We start from the raw sequence: 20,387 nt of genomic DNA, 5'->3' as shown, positions 1-20,387 counted from the left end.
TGAGAGCCAACCAACTCTTCCAATCCTATTTCTACTTCTGTACTTCAATAGTCAAATAATGAATAAGCAAAGAACGGCAAATCACTATTAGGACACGAAGAACAAAGTTGAGAGTAACTGTCCACTTTCAAACCGGAAAATGGAAACTAACTGATATGGTAATGAGCTATATATAAACTATTTAAATACAGACATTTTTAAGAAGAAAATTCTAAACAAATGAAACCTATTCTAATAGTAATTTTGCTTAACTGTTTTTAAGCTTCTGTTCACAAACAATTTTTTTCAGCTTTGAATTTTATATTTTATCTTCTTGTAAACATAGATTGTTTTTTAGATTGGAAAACTCCAACTTTTTCCCAGCTAGTAAGAGAATGTATTTATTTGATAGAAAGGTAATTCTGAAGTAATGATATGACATTGGTTGGAATGGTTGAATGACTTTTCCTTGACTGATGATAGCTCTTTTTGTTTTGGTTATCAGAGACAAATAATTGATTTTCTTCCAGTTCCTTTATTGCCATTTTTTACATTCTTATGAAGAGGAGAGTCTTCTGACTAGTGAATTGGAGTGTTACTTGATTATGATGAAATAAGGACAAATAATCCTGTACTACCAATGATAGCTTATTTAGCTTTGCAGAGATAGATGGAATGAATGGTAGATTGAAGGATATTTCTCCCTCCCTTTACTAGCACTTCATTCACCAGGTACTTTGATCTTCATCTATCCCTAGGACACATCATTCTGCTGCTGAAGTGCAAAGTGGTGGTGTGTGTAGCAGGACTACTTATTCCTTCAGATCCATGATGCTTTATTTATACTTTAGTGAATCAGTAGGTATGGAACAGAAGAAGCAAAATTAATAAAGGTTTTAGGAAACAGTGATAAAGGTACTCACAGTGCTAATTTAACAGCAGTCTGGTAGGCAATGGGAGCTGTAGGCAGCAGCACATTGATATCTGAGGAAGGTAACAGCCACCTGGAGAGAACTGAGAGAGCTAATCAAGGCTTTACTTGTTCACAAATACTGATTTGTTGATATATGACTTACAAGTGAAAAGAAGGACACGCGCCTCCCCCCCCCCCCCCCCCCCGAGGTTTTCATTAATTAATCTTGTGGCTTAGGGACTGATCTTTGGATTTTCGTTGTCAGAATCATAAGACATTGAAACTGAGAATACTGTAAGAACTAATTTTTTTATCGGGTTTCAGGCTTTCATAATCATAGCTCAACCTGTAGTGTCTTGACTCCTGCTAGATTCAACTAATGTCCATCCTTTGTTCCTCATGTGATTAAAAAGACTAAAACTACTTTCATCTCTCAGTGTTCAGTGTTGGCTTTTTCTTTTCATGAAATGCAAGATAAACCCACACTCCCTCTATTTTGCCTGGAAACCAAAACTGACATTTTCTCTGTACTCTTTAACATTTACTCATGAGATCCTAAATATTCAAAGTCAATTTACAGTACTGTCTAAATAGATATTAGTATGTTCCCAGCTGTGTTACATAAAGTACAGAAACAAATACTTTCTTCTTCCTCTATTTTCTGAGGCAGAGCCCCTGACCTCCTTACAGTCATGGTAGTCTTCTCCTCATGTGCTGCAGAGTTGTAGGCAGATGCCTGGTCTACACAGCCTGAGTGCCACAAGGTAGAGCACTTATGGCAGCATTGGCACTGTTATGCTGGTTACTGTGAAGTGACCACGGAGTGGAGATGCTTGTATTGCACATTGTTTTGACACACCCAGTGCTCCTATTTTTAGCACCCATTTGTGAAAATCAAGCCCTCCAGTTATTTTCCAATATGGAGACATTCTCTCTCCATTCTATTATGTTAATGCTAACATTTTTTGCCTACTTTTTATTACTATGCAGTGAATTGTTGTTGTTAGTTTTGATACTGATAACTCAGCTCAAACTTCTGCTAACGATCATAAGTTAGGACAAGGTTGAGTTTATTATTGTCAAAACAGTATGGTTTAAATGTATCTGAATTGGATATTTTTTGTGTAGGTCCTTTTCTATTAGCTGGTAAGATTGTTCTGTGGATGTAGTCAAAATAACTTGAAAGTAAATTGAAACATTAATAATTCACAGCAGCCCTCCTTGATTTTATTCAAAAGTAAGTTTTCTTTTTTTTACAGGAAAGTCGAGTGTTAAGGACAGTACCTTTGCTAGCAGCTTGTCTCCCTCCAGACAAATGTAAAATTTTGATTGGTCGACGTTTTAGTGAAGACAGGTGAGCAGAATCGATTATGCGTGTCTCTGAGTGTCTGTAAATTATGGAGGTATTACTTTCAGTAACTTTATTAATAGCAAGCATAGTTCTTAATAGTTCTTAATTTTCATTTATAGTGTGCACATTTCTTTCTGATATAAGCTTCTGATTTCCAGCAAAGATTTATTTGGTATGGCAGTCTGAAATGTTTGATATGTCTTCCTCTAGTTTGTAGTTTCTACTGTCTCAATTTTTAGCAAGATACTGTAGCACAATATTTTCTCTCTCATAATGGGTTGCTTTCCTTCCTTATTTTCAATTTTCCACTTTATTTGCTACAATATCACCAGTATTTCAAGTAGGAAGATGGCCCATTCTGTCTTTGCATTGGTAGTAAATGACAATGCATCAAGTTTTTCAGGTCACTTTTTGCAGCTGTGGTGCTCTTGGAAAGTTCCAGTGGTTACTCTGCAACTCTTAGAAAAGCTTTTTACAATTCTTTTCTGACCTCGTACTTAGTTTGTCTTGCTGTTCTCTATGATTCTTTCTGTATTTACGTTGTTTGACAAACCACTTGATGTTACCAAAATGCAAGTAATGGTTTGTATTTAAGTGTGGGAGATTGTACTTGCAAAGGGAGTCCAGAGGTAAAAAAATCTTAGAGAATGTATTTTCTTCAAATCCTCTTCTTTTTCCTCTTATAATTAATTATAAGAAAACACAGCTTTCAGATCTTTTTTTTTTTTTTTAAAAAATTTTTTTAGTACTCTGGACAATATTGGTCTCCTAGGTAATGTCTTTCATCTTCATTAGTCTTAGAAACCAGTTCTTGAAACAAATGCTAATGAAATTTTACTACATACATTTTCAATAAAAGCAAACAAAAATCATGAATACTGATGAAGCAAATTAATTCTAAAATTGAGTTTAATCTTTGGAGAAAACTTTTTGTAGAGTTCACTGGACACAAGTGTCAGAAAGTGATTCAGAAGACTGCTCCCACACCTTTGCGTTGCCTGTATGATAGCTATAGCACATTAGAAATACATCGCTTTTCTATTAGTCTTCTATAATAATCACTATAATAATTATCTAAGAAGTTCCAGGCCACAGGGAAATTGTACTTTCTTCCCATTAAACCTGAAAATGAAGTAACTTTTTATACTGATGTTTGTAGAGTGGAACACCGTCAATGAAGTCTATTTGTAGTAAATCTCCTTAGATTTTTTTTTTTTTTAGAACTGATGACTACAGTATTAAAGGTTCTTCAAGTTTGAATATCAAAGTATTTATCTAGCCTAAAGGATTCTCTTTAGGTCAAAATCAGTTATGGAACATCTCAACCCCCAGTTTAAATAGGTTCAGAATTATGTTGTCTCTATGAGAAGAGTCTTTTCTGCCACAAAATATGTTGGAGATGGTGAAGGAAATTAAAATCTTCCTCAGGTTAATTTGAATTTTGGTGATTTGACTTTGGCTAAATGATGTAGTATCCACAATATGCCTGCTTTGTACAGTGGATGTGAGACTGCAGAATTTTGGAATGCTCAGTCATTATCACAGAATTATAGCATGGTTTGGGTTGGAAGGGACCCTTGAGACCATCCAGTTCCAGCCCCCCTGCCATGGGCAGGGAAACCTCCTACTAGACCAGGATGCTCAAAGCCTCGTCCAACCTGACCTTAAAAACTCCAGGGATGGGGCATCCACAGCTTCTCTGGGCAAAGTCATTGACATCATTTGCACCTTTCTGGGAGGTAGAGGGATGAGAAGAATGTATTTTCCGTACATTGCAATGTGTATTTCTACATCTTTTTTCTTAATCTTTTTTATTTTCTTTTTTCTTAGTTATATATGCAGCTTGTCCATGTTTTATTCCATATTCCTTATTTTAACTAGCACTAGGTACTTGAATATCTGTCAAGAGGATCATATCAATGTTATTTTGGACTTCCAGCATTCTATCTGGCCATAAACTAGGTAGGTGTGTTTAGATAGCTCATGGTAACGGAATGACTTAAGCTCCTTCTCTGTTGTGGTATATTCTAGGAGTAGGCATCTGCAGACATGGCTAGAACTATGGCAATGTTTACAGTGAATGGGGAGGGCTGTACTGGTCCCTGCCTGCTCTTAGAGTGAAAATCACTGCTAATGGGACTCTAAAAAGCCCATAAAATATGAGCCAAACCACTGCAATTTATCATATATTAAACTATTTTTGTTTAAAAACCTGCTTTTCTCAAAAGCTACACCATCTGTAAGTAATTTGTTAGCCGCTATACAAGTTAGTTAATCAACCTTGCTCCATGTGGGTGGATGCTTCTTTGTTACTTTGAAGAAAACAAATCATAAAAGAGTGCTTGCTGACGTTTTATAAGGATCATTGTTTTGAAGCATATTAAAGCCTTACCTTTTCTTCTTTTGAAGTTGTGTGTTTTTATTTATGTCCTTTGTAGCTTCCACCAGAAATGCTAGGTTGGAAGGAAATAGAAATAATGTAAGTAAATCCTGATCTTGCTCTGATCTTGCATGTGAACAGTGCCTATATGTAGAGGGATAATATAGTGCACACGTTCTTTTTTCGGCATTCAAGTAGAAGCCCTACCATGCAGTAGATCAAGGACAGTGATATCTGTGGTGGTTACCTATACATTTGTAAATTCTCAGAATAGAATTACAGTGGGCATATTTGTATTATCACATGATCTAGCAGCTCTTGGTAACAGCTCTGAAAAATTTAGAACACTTCAACCTGGCCCATGGGAACATAAGTAACTCTCATTATGGTTTTGAGTAAAGATTAAGCTGTATGTACCAGCTGATACTTTGAAGTCTCCATCACCACAGCTCTAGCAGTGTCACACCCAAACAGCAAACTGATGATTGCAAATCTAGTGATCTGAAGAGATCTGCTTTCAGGTAGGGATGAACATACCATATGAGCTCAGTAGCTCTTTCTATCTTAGTGCCCCTCTCCTAAAGGGGATGACAAGCTTGTTGACCGAATGTAGCTTATTTTTCCTGTTTTGTCCAAGTTGTACAAAATTACTTGTTTCCTATGGTTTGTAGTCAGCATCTAAAATTAATAAGGAGCACAGAGGGATTTTATAAGAAACTACATGGATTTGGGTACTGTAGAGTAACTGGGTTGATTTGAAAGCTTAAAATATAGGTTTCTGAAGCTTATGATGATAAGATGGAAAATTAAGATTTCTTTTCAATTCTTACTTCATGTGTGGTTTTTTTTTTTTTTAAAAAGCACATCTCTTTAGTATTTCATCTATCAGCACTCCCTTCATGTGCTAGCTTTTGTTGTGGTTGATAACCAGTACACAAACCATTCAGATTACATGTACCTTATCTTTGATTGACCTATATTGCAGACAAGTTAAAGAACCAGCTTTTGCTTAGTCTTTCCATAAGTAAACAGCTAATCAAAGTTTTTTTGTTTTTTTTTTTAAAGTTAATATCTTTAATATATAATTGACACAGCAGTGGGAAAGATGAAAAGTGATCAGTCAAGTTATTTTTAATTGCTATTTTTTTTCCCCAGTCTTGTCCATCTTTCCTGCAATCTGGCATTTAAATTCTGGTAAAAGTGTGTAATGTTTCCATGCTGAATTGACTCATCAGATGGCATTACTGAATTGAAAGATCAGTTCTGTTGATTATCTGCGTTTGTGTTTTTTTTTTTCCCAAGTACTTGAAGACTTAAACTTTTGAACTTTTCGGAGTTGATCATGTTATTGACAGAAATTGGGGTTAATTTTTTATATAATAAAAAGATTAAAAATGAACAGTTTAGCATGAGCACTTAGTGAACAGTCTTATTGTAAAAATAGTACTTTTGTGAATTATTAGTATTTTTTCTCACTTCTGCTTTTTGTAGATTTACAGTGAACTCAGTATTGTAGTACTGTGTCAGGCAGGAGTGTGAGAGAATGGGTTAGTGTCACTGCCATATAGGAGACTTCATTTTACACAAAATGTAAAATACTTACTTGACATCTTGCTGGTACTGATTCTGAGCCTATTAAATACAGGTACCTTGTAAGAGTCTTAGACATTGACTAGAAAAACAGCATAAACAAGCAGAGGGCTCAAATAACTTGTACTGACATTTTCAAAACTCAGAGCAAGCTTCCTTCCTTGCACAAGGTCAGACTGACTCCATGGAAACTAGTTTTCACTTACAACTTCATGAAGTGGCAAAGTAACCTGTGGTGAGACACTTCCAAGTTGATAGTAAGGATTAGCCAGACCTGCCAAAAAGGCGTGGAGGTCTCTGGTTAATTTCTGTATTGCCAATGGTTCATTAGTTTCATTGGTTCCGTGGTTACTGTATGTTGCTGTTTGTTTCATGTCTTTTTTTTTTTTAATAGTATTTTACTTACTGACTTTGCTGACACTCATGACATTCATATTGCTTCTTTTCTGCTCGTCAGCTTTCAAATACGCACTACTTATATGCATAATTTCATTTCCCTTTTCCTCTACCTTTCTTGTTATGTTCACATTACAAACAAAAGATGCTATTTGTCTTTTTTTTTTTTTTAAATTTTTTTTTTGATTCTTTGCTTAAGTCTTCTAGCAGCACAAATCCAGGTAACATTTCCTATCTTCTCTTCTCTTGTATCATTGCATCTGGTTATTTTTCAAAACCCTTACTATTTTCCCTAGCTACTACCTATCTAAACCCTTCATGTTTGACTCTACGATTTCTAGGTCTTCCTTAGTTGATGGTATCTGTAGCATAACTTAGTGTAACTTCTGGTTCACTGTTCTTTATCAAAAACAATTTTTATTTTATTGGTATCTCTGTTTCAGTGCTTCTGCTTAATAAAGGTATATGTAATTCTTCAAACTTAATGTTCTCTTAGATTTCTGCATATTCCAGACTCCCTCTGAGGGAGCTAAATAGCTATACAGACTATTGCTAAATAGCTTCCTCCTTTCTGTTGTTAATCAGTTCTCAGATGGTTTCCACTTTATCAGCGATCACTGTGGAGATTTTCAGTACCAAAATTGATTTCTGTTCTCCATTGGTACAACAGACCTTCCAGTCCATGATAGAATTTATTTTCTTTGCTCATCTTAGTTTCTTCTTCACTTCTGCTGTCTTTTCTAAACAATTCTAAATTTTAATTTTATTCAACATGGTGTATTTTGCAACCAACACTGTCATCATCTTTATTTTCTGAAACATCTTTGTCCACTTCTTTTGCCATCTTTCCTCAGTACTGATGATTTTTCTAGGATAACGTTGACAGTGTGATAGTGGTTTTTTTTTTTTTCTTTTGTTCTTGGTTTGTTGCCTTTCCTCCATTCTGCTATGCACTGGCAAAACATATTTGTCTCATGCCTTCCTTTCTTCTAGCTATTGTATTTGATACAGTGACACTGTCTCTTCTGATTTCTCTCGGCCTGGTCTTACCTCCTCTCTTACCATTTTTTTTCTAAATTTTATTTTAATCTTGGAATATCTTCTACATTTTTTATATTCTTCCACTGTTTACTTTCTGTCTTTGTGTTATCACTATTGCTTCGAAATGCTGTTCTCTGGTTCAATTTTGTGTATGGGTTTCACAGAGGGTTGTTTCTTTTCTCTGCATCTGATTTTTGCTGATTTTCTACAAACACGTAGTCATATCTTGCCAAAATACTGAACACTTACAAATCTGTTCTCTTTTAGAATAGAATGAGAGGTCATAATTTTCTGACATGTTCTGGTATGAATACTAGGCTGGAGATTAAAATTCTTGTCTTGACTTTTGTGTATTGCAAATATTAAAGCGTGCTTTTCTTGGCCTTGACAAACATAATAGTCCTTTCCCAAGAAGATCTATTCAAAATCTTACTGAGCAACTGTTTTCTCAGCTTATTGAACTACTTCGTCCTGACTGTTTTACAAGTCAGAATGCTCTCTCTTGTCAGATTGAAAATAAGCTCATAGCTTTCAAAGCTTTTCTTTTTTTAGTGTGCTGTCATCCCATTCGCTCTTGAAATGTGTATTCACACCTCCTGTTACACAAAGATGTCTGCTTCTTTTTGATTATTGGTCAGAGCTGTTCCATGTTTAGGCTTGTTTGATAGTCCTGGAAACAAATGTAGAAGTAATTAGCTTCTGTTTATCTGTCCTAAATACTCAATTTGCCATAAATTTTGTTATGTTCATGTAGAATCATGTCAGGCTCTTGATAAAGTAGTTCATATTCATGCTCTCCATTATTACTATAGGTTTCTTATTCCCTTACTTAATCTGTTTTACATCTGGTTTATTAATTCCTTGATAGGGACTAGCTCGATTTTGTTTTGTTTTTACAATTCCTCAGTGAACTGAGGTCTGGTCTCAAAAGGTAAGGGTCTGCAGTACTTGAATAATGGAAATTAATGCATTAGAATTTGCATATAATACAACTTGCATATGCAGTTGTATTATGTATGTATGTGTTATGGTAATGTACTAGGTAGCATTTTTAGTATAGTGTATGTCTGAGGTTTTCCAAGTGCCTTTAGCATGCAATTACACATGCAGCAATAAGTGTAGCCTGAATCAAATCTGGTCATGATCATGTTAGCATGGGAACACTGAATATCTATCTTTTTCTTCCTCCCTCTACTTCACTAAGTTTGTGCTTCTATGTAAGAACTATTTAATACTGAGTTATATTCAAAAAATAACACTTGGAAAATATTTTGCTGGACTGCTCATTAAAGAGCCTATAAGAGAGGGTCTTAAATGTTTTTTCAAGGTCCTGAAGTTCTGACCTGAGCACTGCTAGCAGTAAGTTTAGGTATATGCAAACAACTTTTGGTGGTTTTTTTCCTGGGGGTTATGTTTGCCTTGAGAGTACTCCAGGAAAGAAAGACTGCTGTACTCCAAGTGGAATAGTAAAGTTGCATGGTAACAATGATTAAGGAAATAAATGGGAAAACAAGATGCCCATTTGTTCAAGATGCTAGCACTCTGGAAAGGAAGATCAAATCCCAAAGTCTGTTCAGTGAAATGTGTTCAACAGTAAGTTTGCTTTACACGATCTAAATTTCAATCTCTGAAAATGCACAGAAAATGCAATATATTATTGGTAACATATATGATATGGTAAGCAAGGGCATTGAAAATACTAAAAAATGCAGGGGCAAGACAGAGGGGTAGCTAGGATAACTGTCTCAGTTAATCTAGGTCAGTTCTTTCTGAGTACAGAGTTAGTGTAGTTTATATAGCCAGATGAACAGCATTCAATGTGTGACTTGTGAAACTCATAACTACAAAAGCATTTACATTTGAAGAATATCTAGTAAGACACTCTTAATAAAGATGATACTTAGAAAAAAGAATGGAGAAAAAAAAAGCGTTTTGATGTCTTTTCCTGGGATCATTCATAGGATATTATCTAACAATTGCAGTACATTTTGTGACTGAGCTAGTAGATTTGCTACTCACTATGAAAATATTAGGGTGAAAAAAATGTAGAGTCTCATATTCATGAATAAAATATCACTATTGTGATTCATGTTCTTTTTAGGCTACTAATAAACTTATTGTAGGCGATTGTTCTTGAATAATAATACTGTTTGTTCTGCTTAACAGGATATTCTGATATATTTAACGGCAATAACAACTGTATCTAACAAGCCTAACATGTCAAAAATTGGAATTACTTTAATTTGATATCATAGCTATATAAACAACCATGTCTCCACTGCGTTTGAGTTTCATTTTATTCTTTGTTACAACTTGGGAGGAGTGGTCTTGACTTTTCCTTTCCAGTAAAAAGAAAAAAAAAAAAGTCTTATTTTCAAACCTCTCTTTGAAAATAGTCATATATCTGTAGTTTACTAATTCTGTCCACTTTGATTAAATAACATCTTCTAATGAATAATAACTACCAGGAAAACTGATGCAAATAACTCTGCATCTGCCACCCTATCAGTGACAACAGTGGTGAAGCAATTACATGTTTATTTGCATTGCTATCTGAAATCAAGCTACAGAAATCTCCAGTACATTCTGTACAGCATAGGTGCTAGCTTTGCTACAATAAAGTAATTTTGACCAGAAATGAATTGGGCCACTTGGGAAAAAAAAAAACAACTAACTTAAACAACAAAAAACTTCAACTAATACTGAAGTAATTGAATGCAACTTTTTTCTTTTAATATTGTATAGCTTTCTGTGCTAATTAGATACTGTAGATAGGGCACTTTTCTTATGCTTGTTGATGAATAAAACTGTTCTTACTGTATCAAATATCAGCTAACCAAGTCCTACCGTTTACCAAATAATTTAAAGCTATTTACAAGACGTGGTTCCTTTATTTGTTCAAGGAGACTTTCCTGTTAGGCCTTTTTCATGTGCTTCAGTGTGACTGTGTTTACTAAACTAAATCTTCAGCTTTTGTTTCTGTATCTCTACCAGCAAGGTGTAGATGTAGCCAGAGATTTGAAATTAATGCTAACTCAACAGGGGCTTATTTACTTCTGAAACTATTTGACCATATCAAATTTCAGATTCCTCCCTATAATTTGGGTAACATTTTCTCTAGCTACTGTTGCTTTGAATTCGCAGCCTTCAGCTTAGCTGTTAGTCCATTGCAGTTCCTCTCTGCTGCTCTTTCCCCTTCACATTCTTCCTCTGCCCCTCCACAGGCTGCAGCGTGGAGATCTGCTCCGTGTGGGACCCATGGGCTGCAGGGGGACAGCCTGCTCCACCAGGGGCCTCTCCCTGCACAGGCCACAGGGGAACTGCTGCTGCCTGCCTGGAGCACCTCCTGCCCTCCTGCTGCACTCATCGGGGGGGGGGGACTGCAGGGCCGGTTGTCTCACTTTACTTTCCTTTGACCTCTCACTACGTTTCTGGTGCTTGTTCTTAAAACACATGTTCCCTGAGATACTCTGTGTGGTGCTGGGCCCAGCCATGCCCAGCAGTGGGGCCACTGGAGCTGACTGTGTCTGGCACGGGGAGCCCCCACCCGGCCTCCCCTCATGCATTAGCCCCATGCCAACCCATGGCACCTAAACCCAACACAGCATTATGAACTTCTGCTAATGTTTCTGTTCTTTCATAATATTCGAAGATTATTTCTGATAGTAGTAGAAGAAAAAAGATTTGATGTTAAGGGGTCTTTCCCTTTATGCAGGGAAAGAACTGAACAATTGATCATAGTGACCAATGTTCATGTTTCTTGAGCTTTGTAGGAATAATGTGATGGTCTACATTAGTCTGCACGGCATGATTCCTCTGAGCCCATCCCAGCAACAGCTTTGTGAATTAGTACCAAAATTGGCATTTTTTTTTTTTTTTACATTGAATAAAAAGTGGAATCTATCTAGCATTAGTAATTTTTGTTTGTTTCATTTGGAAAATCATTTGAAATCATTTGTTACAAGTACTTCATATTAATAGGGAAATGGATTACATTAGCCTAAGTTACAGATGAGAAACAAGCATGTTACCTTCCTGATGCAAAACTTGGAACCTTTTTAGAGCAACAATTGTGGGTGTAATTTGTTTAAAGGGATGTGACATTTCTAGATATTCTAATCACAGCTGATGTTTGAAATATGCACTTTACTTCCTGGACTTCAATTACTAACTTGCTTGGATATTTTTGCTGTATTTAGAAGTTGTATTCTGATTTTTCTTTTTCTCTGTACAGTTATCTGCTTTCTTTTCCTGTCATACCTTGGGATTGAATTAAGCTATGATATGACCTTTTCCTATCATTCCAGGACTGTAGCTTTAAATTTTTTTTATTTTATTCCCCACCCCTTGCTTCCCTCCTTCTTTCCCCCTGAGTTTATGGAGTAATGTTTAGAGAATTTTTCCTCTAAGAGAAAGAGTGGAAGATTATTTTTGTCTCTGGTGCCTTCTATTTCAGTTTGGTCCTCCTTCTCAAAACAAGCACTTTGAAGAAGTACTGGCTTTTAGGGTATACATGGTAGACATACTAACGTGTAGCAAATGAGTTGCAAATAGTGGAATACAGATATTAAAGAAAAATGTTTAATAGAAGTTTTACAGCCTCGGAGGGAGGGTCTTGTTACATAAATTAAGGTTTTCAGATGTTTAGAAATGCTAATGGGTGGCTAGGTTGTGTTACATAAAAGGCATCTTGAGACAGTAAAAAACCCACTACGAAAACCTGTGACCATTACTGCAGTTTCTCTGGCCACCTTTCTGACTGATTCCTACATGCTGTTTGAGAGAGGATTAGTCTGGATGTTTGTTGTATAGCAGAGAATTGTTTTGGCATATGATTGTAGCTTCTAGATAATGCTATGTACTGCTCTGTGTGATTAAAAACTAGGTTTCTCCACAGTTAATTGATTAAAGAAACTGGGTATAACTTAACCAACTGATGTGCATTGCTGCTGCTTTTCTGAGAAAAGAATATTCATTTTCATATATTTGCTCTCTTAATTTTTAACATGAAGCAGCCATAAAATGTTTTGGTAAGTTTTAGGTTACATGAGCAGTACATAAGAAGAGGATACTAAATGCAGAGGAAAGGAAAAAAAGTCTCTTTTATTTCATTATTTTTTTTTTTGTTTTGTGATGAACTCATTTTGTTTAAAAAGTCTTTAAGTATTTGAGGGAATTAGAGGTTCACAAAGGGAAAACTTGCCAAGATAATGACTCTGCTTTCCGTTTCTTGACAGGACCTTACCTTTAAAATCATAGAATCGTAGCACTTGGAAGGAACCTTCAAGACCAACCAGTTCCAACCCCCCTGTCATGGGCAGGGATAGCTCCCACTAGTACAGGTTGCTTAAAGCCCGATTATGCCTGGCTTTGAACACTTCCAGAGATGGGGCATTCACAGCATCTCTGGGCGACCTGGTCCAGTGCCTCACCATCCTCTGAGAGAAGAATTTCCTCCTAATATCTAATCTAAATTTCCCCTCTTTAGTTTAAACCGTTGTTGTATAACTATCTACCTGACCAAAAAGTTGCTCTCCATCTTTTTTATAAGCACCCTATAAGTATTGAAAAGCTGCAATAAGGTCACCTCAGAGCCTTCTCTTCTCCAAGCTAAACAAGCTCCGTTCCCTCAACATTTCTGCATAGGGGAGGTGCTCCAGCCCTCTGATCATCTTAGTGGCCCTTCTCTGGACCCGCTCTAACAGATCCACAGCCTTCTTGTGCTGGGGTCCCCAGACCTTATGGAGTACTCCAAGTGGGGCCTCACAAGGCCGGAACAGATGGGGACAATCCCTTCCCTCAATCTGATCGCCACTCCTGTGATGATGCAGCTCAAGATTCAGTTGGTCTTCCATTCATTTCTAACAATAATCTGCCTGTGTCACCAAATATGACTGTTGGCGTGAAAACTAGGTAGGATGCTGTATGTACGTTCATGGGTGCTGTTAGGTTTGTGCGATAGAGGCTAAAATATTCAGCTCTCAGATGATAATAATATATAAAGAATTACATAAATTAAAAGTATTTTTTTGTAGAAAACTTCAGCCTTCTTTTTTGTCTGGTGATTGGAGGATATAGAGGAATAATATATATATTATTCTGATTAGGTTCCTATCTTGTATGTTGGTATGATTTTCTTTTCAGTGTTTTTCATTTACAGCTTAAAGAGATGTACTTCAAGTAGCTGAATAAATATCAAGCATGCTTCATAAATAAATACTAAAAATAACATTTTATGTTCATGTATTGATTTTCTGTTCTATTGTGACTGTGTACGTTGAGAATACATGTAGTAAATACCATGATGCTAGAGACCATACAAATACTAAGATAAGTGCATATTAATTAAATATGAAAATAAATTTCTTGACTTAAAATTTAAAATCATAAAAATGCCCTTCTACTGTTAGATACTCTTCTAAGTAATCGTTAGTTAGGACTGTGATAGAGTAGGTGGGTATTTATTTTGTTATAAGTCTCTAAATCAAGCTGTAGGAAATGGCACTTCTCCATGAACTGCAGTTATAATGAACTATATTTTCTGAAAGAGTTGCCTGCAAGCTGCCACACTACCATATTTTTTCCTCTTCGTCCATTCCACTGCAATCTCTTGGATTAATGCATTTTTTTTTAATTTTATTTTCGCTGAGAATGATTCTTGTGATTCATGCACAGTGAATTTATTTATTTTCAAAGAGATGTTTTTGGATTCATAGTGCCATTCCTAGAGTTCCGTTTTGACCAGTCATTGCTCTCAGTTGTGGTGGATGACTGCTAGCTCTTGTTAATGGGGACATCATGGAAGGACTAAATGTAGCCTTTTCCTTTATAAAAAGAAAAAAAAAAAGAAAAAAAATGAAAGAAAACAGCTAGTGTTTTGATTATAACAGAATTCATAACTGTCATTATCTTCATGCATATTGATTCTGCATAATGGAACAAGAACTGAGAACAATTCAGAATTATGTGCAATTATAAATAAAAAAAAGATGTTTCAAGCTGGAAGAGGTAAATAGTATTAGGTAGAAAATAAGGTTTTTATATGTTGAAATTGGTTAGAAAGCATTTTTCTATGAGTCTGCTAATAATCAAATAATACAGACAGGAAGTAATTGCCTATTTATAATATTTTTGTTTGAATTTAAGGACAACACATGAGAAAGGAGAAGTAAGTGGAAACAGGAATAATAAAAGACATAGTAAAAAGAACCACTGTTCTTTTTATTTAGTTGATTAAATGTTTCAGGCCAGCTCCACTTGCAACAGTAGTATGAAACTTACATTGTATGGTCCCTGTACAGACAAGCTTCCCTCTGTTTTATGTATGTTTATGCTGTAAAAGCTAATGTTATTTGAAAACATTGGTAATGGTGTTTATTTCTCTGGGGTATTTATCAGAGTTTTCACTAAGAAAGTATTTTATATACAGGTTCTCATAGATTAAAAAGAGTCATTTAATCAGCTATATTTATGTCCTTTTCCCTTAGTAAATTGAAAAATATTTAGCTGTAAAATTACAGATTTCCAAACCTTAAAAACGCATTTTGTGATTTGATCTCATAATCAAAGTTAATTTACATAATTGCTTTGTTTAAAAAGGGGAAAAATCCAGACTACATTTGAGACTAAATGCCACTTACCTACAAAAAAAGTAGCGTATCTTTTATGAAAACATCAGTTTTCTCTTTCTCTGCATCTCTTATTCTTCAATCCTGATCCTGGGAGATGGCTTTGAAGTGCAGAGATTATAGAGAGTAATTGCCTTTATTTTTATTCATTTAACTACCTTATGTGAATCATGGAGATCAGTATTTGTGCAGTCTTCCAAGTGGAGGAGTGTGAAAAGGGGCCAAGTCACCTGTTTATGACCAAAGTGAAACAGCAACAATGATGAGAAAAACTGAAAAGTTTCTATTAACCTGATGGTTTTCCACAGATAATAAATTAGCATCCATCGTATAACGTTACTACCATTTGTGACTAAATGGTAAATGGCAACGTTGGATTTTTTTTTTTTTTAGAATGCTTGCGTTTGGTACTTGCAGTGTTTAATAGATCCCTGTTGAATTAAAACTACTTACAGAGTTTCAAAGAAACTGAATATGGAAGTGTCATAAAAATGTTTATGATACTACAACTGGATTATAATGAGATACGATAGTGCTTAAATACACATCTCAAGAGCATGCATCCCAGAAGTAATGAAATGCTACTTATCTTAAGTATCATCATGAGAACTTACAAATCTGCTATCACAAAGTGGTGGCATACAATTCAGCCACAAATGAAAGATCAGAATATTTCTGCTTAACATAGGTTGTTATCAGAGGAAATGGATTATGTGTTCTTACAATGCTTGCTGCATGCTAAAACGAAGGCTGAACAGTGGTCTGCATGAGATGCAAGTATTGTGAGTTCATGACCATAGCTGCACCTTAAAGCACATTATTTATATCACATCATCTTTTTGAACTTTGCATTAGCAGTCCATCATGGAAACATGGGTAACAGATAAGAAATTTTATACTGATATATTTATAGAAAGAGAAAATTATGATCTTCAGATTGGTCTAATTTTTAATTATTCAACTAGTATGTTAACTGGATTAAAGTTGAATACTGCCACTGTAGATAATACAAATTTGTTTTACCTGTTAATTCCAGCATTTTTTAAGTTCCACAAACTGCTAATGAAAACTCAAAAAATAGTAATATATACAAATTCAGAAAGTACAGTGCCAGCAGTAAATGTTTGTAGGAAAATCATAAGGTGTTAAGCTCAGGTGTGGGAACACAGGAAATATCATCATGCATGTTTGCAAGATAATCCTTCAGCATAGTTCCATTACTTAAAATCACTGTGGTTAAGAATACGTAAAGGGAAAGACCAACACTGGCACTTGACATTCATTATATATAGCTGCATAGTTGGAGAAGTACATCTGGAAATATCCTGAGGATGTCACTGTTACTTCCTTATGGAAGTGAAATCCATGGTATATAGACATTGTATTAATTTGGTTGAGTACTGGAGAGTCTGCAGAAATCTCAGTGGGTTTGTTTTAATATGTGAACTTAACGTTGAACATTGTTACCACTGGAAAGATTGTTTTCTTTTTTTTTTTTCCCCCTCCCATTTAGTTTCAAACCTTATTGCTCCAGTTACGCTTATTACTTCTTTTCCTGTCCTCTGTAGACATGCAGAATAGGTTATTTCCTTCCCCTTGTGTTTTTGGAGACTATTAACTAGGTTTTCCTTTGGTCTTCTTGTCTCTGAAGTTTCCAACCTCTGCTTATTCAGACTCTCTATAAAGACATTGATCCCTCTTGCTGTTTTCATTTGTAGACCTTCTCCAGATAGTTGACATTCTTCTTGACAGCTTCGTTTCTCACAGAATCACAGAATGGCTGAAGTTGGAAGGGACTTCTGAAGATCATGTAGTCCAACCCCCCTGCTCAGAATGATCACCTAGAACACATTGTGCAGGATGGCATCCAGGCGGGTTTTGAATATCTCCAGAGAAGGAGACTCCACAACCTCTCTGGGCAACCTGTGCCAGTGCTCTGTCACCCTCATAGTAAAGAAGTCTTTTCTCATACTCAGCCAGAACTTCTGTGTTTCAGTTTGTGCCCATTACCTATTGTCCTGTCGCTTGGCACCACTGAAAACAGTCTGGCCCCATCCTCTTTACAGCTTCCCTGAAGATATTTGTATACGTTGATAAGATCCCCTCTGTTTTCTCTTCTCCAGGCTAAATAGGCCCAGCTCTCTCAGCCTATATGACAGGTGCTCCAGTCCCCTAATCATTCCTCCACTGGACTCAGTCCAGTAGTTCCATGTCCCCCTTGCACTGTGGAGCCCAGAATTGAACACAGTTCTCCAGGTGTGGCCTTACCAGGGCTGAGTAGAGATGATGTCCCTCAACCTGCTGGCAACACTCTTCCAAATGCAGCCCAGGATACCGTTGGCCTTCTTGGCCACAAGGGCATGTTGCTGGCTCATGGTCATCCTGCTGTCCACCAGGACTCCCGGATCTCTCTGTAGAGCTGCTCTCCAGCAGGTCAGCCCCCAGCCTGTACTGGTGCTTGGGGTTATTTCTCTGTAGGTGCAGGACCCTGACTTGCCTTTGTTGAACTTCATGAGGTTCCCCTTGGCCCATCCCTCCAGCCTGTCCAGGTCCCTCTGAATGGCAGCATGGCCCTCTGGGCTATAAGCCACTCCTCCCACCTTTGTGTCATCAGCAAACTTGCTGTGGGTGCACTCTGTTCCTTCATCCAGGTCACTGATGAACAAATTGAACAAGATTGGACCCCGTACTGACCCCTGGGGGACACCGCTACCTACAGGCCTCCAACTACACTGCTTTGCTGACCACAAATGTCTGAGCTTGCTATTCACCTAGTTCTCAATCCACCTCACTGTCTATTCATCCATCCTATGCTTCCTCAGCTTATCTGTGTTGTTATGGGAGACGGTGTCAAAAGCCTTGCTGTAGTCAAGGTAGACAACATCCACTGCTGTCCCCTCATCTACCCAGCCACATCCCATCACAGAAGGCTATTGGATTGGTTAATTATGATTTTCCCTTGGTAAATCCATGTTGACTACTCCCAATCAACTTCTTAGTCTGTATGTGCTTGGAGATGGCCTCCAGGATGAGCTGTTCTATCACCTTTCCAGGGCTGGAGGTGAGGCTGTAGTTTCCTGGATCCTCCTTCTTGCCCGTTTTGAAGACTGGAGTTTGTTTTTGTTTTGTTTTTATTTTGTTGTTCTTTATTTGGAAAGCATGTTGGGAAGCCTCTGCTAGCTTTTAGCAACATAGAAATTACTAGAAAAAAAATCCAGGCTTTTCTGATCCTTCATATGCCTTCATTTTATCCTTTTCCTATGTAGTCGTTACTTAGACACTGCACAGAGAAAAGATCTTTCCCTGCCTTTTAGACTTCAGAGAATGTACCACCTCTTTTTACTGGAGTATACTTCTCCAGCAAGCTCTATTTCTATTAATATCCAACACATGAATTTAATGTCCCTTTAGCCCCTATCAACTGTCACTTCTCTTACATAACTCACATTTTTATAGTTATATTGCTTAATTTTCACCCTACGTTAATTTACAAATGTAGATTATGTACAGGCAACCAAGCCATGTTTGTTATCAGGTCCTTTTGGGTAATGTCAGCCAAAAACTGTTACAAAATTTCCACAGTTCTTTAAATTTCCGTAAGGAAAAATGAATCTCTTCTCTCACTTTTTTTTTTTTTCCCTCCCCCCACAATAATAGGAATTAAGAACTTGGGTAAGAATTTGCCATGGCTGGGTTGGAACGTTACAGATCTGTACATGTCTTGTTTTTTACAGGAACGAATGAGTTGTGTATATTTGTAACTTCATCAGAGATTCACCAGAACTTTATTTTTTTGAGATTTTTATTTAAGGATGTGAGATGCATGGCTTCAAAGTCTTAATCATAACAAATCTACGTGAAGCTTTTGGTAACTGCTGTTAAGATGTTAAGAGTGCATGAATACATGTGATTTAAAATAAATGAAGGATTAACTTAGTTAATAGTTTTCATGGCTATTAAATAAACACAACAATTTTGTACATTAAATTATTTACCTTGTCCACTTCTTTAAGGAAAAAAGTTGTTTGCGAAATAGCATACAAAGAGAACTGATTCTAAAGCCCATTAAGTTTGGCAATACAGTAAAGTACGGTACCTACATTAGGAAATGAATTTCTCATTTTCACTTGGCTAGGAGTTTATACCATTCTTTTAAAGCCTCTTTAAAAGTGCTGGGGAAGAACAGACGGTTCTTTTTTTTTTTCTTTTTTTTTTTTTTCTTTTTCTTTTTTTCTCATATATAACAACATTCTTTTTTCCCCTGACTGACACAGAGTTGTAAATTCTTTAAAACTTCCGATCTGTAGGAAGAGAAGTACTTCTTGTTTAGAAGTTCAACTTCTCAGTCACCTCTTGAGATTTGGTAGCTTCAAAGAGTCTACCATCAGCATGTCAACTTTCCTGACTGAACTGGAAGGTAAAATTAAAGTCCCCATTAATTCTCTGAAGTTAGTCATGCTTTACACTAAGAAAGACTTGTACAAAAGCACTACAGAAAGGTCTAGGACAAATGATGTGGAATAAGATGTAACTTTCTCTCCAGCACTGACCAGCAGCCACACTGCATTCACCCTCTTCTTCCCCTTCCATTCTAACCTCATGGTCTAACTGTTGAACCCTGTACCATGCCCAACATCGTCATTGTCTTTGACACGTCTGCTGGTATTAGGCAACAGTCGTGTTCAAGTGTTTGCAGATGAGCTTTCAAAGGCAGCAGGAAATGTCGATGTCTTGAAAAACTGGTGAGAAGGGATATGATTACAGGAGGAACTTCTTTCACTGCATTGTTCCTGGATCCAAGTTATAATAAGCTAGTAGGCAAACTTGTTTGAGGAGATATTTCTTAAAGAAGGCTTTGCTGTGAAGCATGCAGTCCCACTGCCTTGTCTGCAGCAGCTGCTGCCCCCAGCACAAACATCCCCATTCTTCATCTGTACTGCCAAATCTGTGTATCTCGGTGACAGGCATGTTAGTCACAAGTGCTGCGAAAGCTGTGGAGTACTGCATATCAAAAGATGAGAAGCAAGGCAAGAAGACCCCATTTCTGACTGTGGGCAGCTGCTGTATGATACAGTCATCTGTTTGTTCAGGAGCTTGGAATGGCTTATC

General features: G+C 36.6%; 1 protein-coding gene across 1 annotated transcript in view; it reads left to right on the top strand.

Annotated features, from left to right (window-relative positions):
* DTWD2 (DTW domain containing 2) overlaps positions 1-20,387 on the top strand; it is a 108,908-nt gene that overhangs the window by 49,449 nt on the left and 39,072 nt on the right. The window contains exon 3 of the mRNA XM_083816080.1: positions 2,152-2,246. Coding sequence (XP_083672206.1) covers positions 2,152-2,246 — 95 coding nt within the window. The remainder of the gene's footprint in view (positions 1-2,151; positions 2,247-20,387) is intronic.

This window comes from Anser anser, assembly GCF_964211835.1.
Source record: "Anser anser genome assembly, chromosome: Z".
NCBI lineage: Eukaryota > Metazoa > Chordata > Aves > Anseriformes > Anatidae > Anser > Anser anser.
This window is presented reverse-complemented; position numbering and strand designations above follow the sequence as displayed.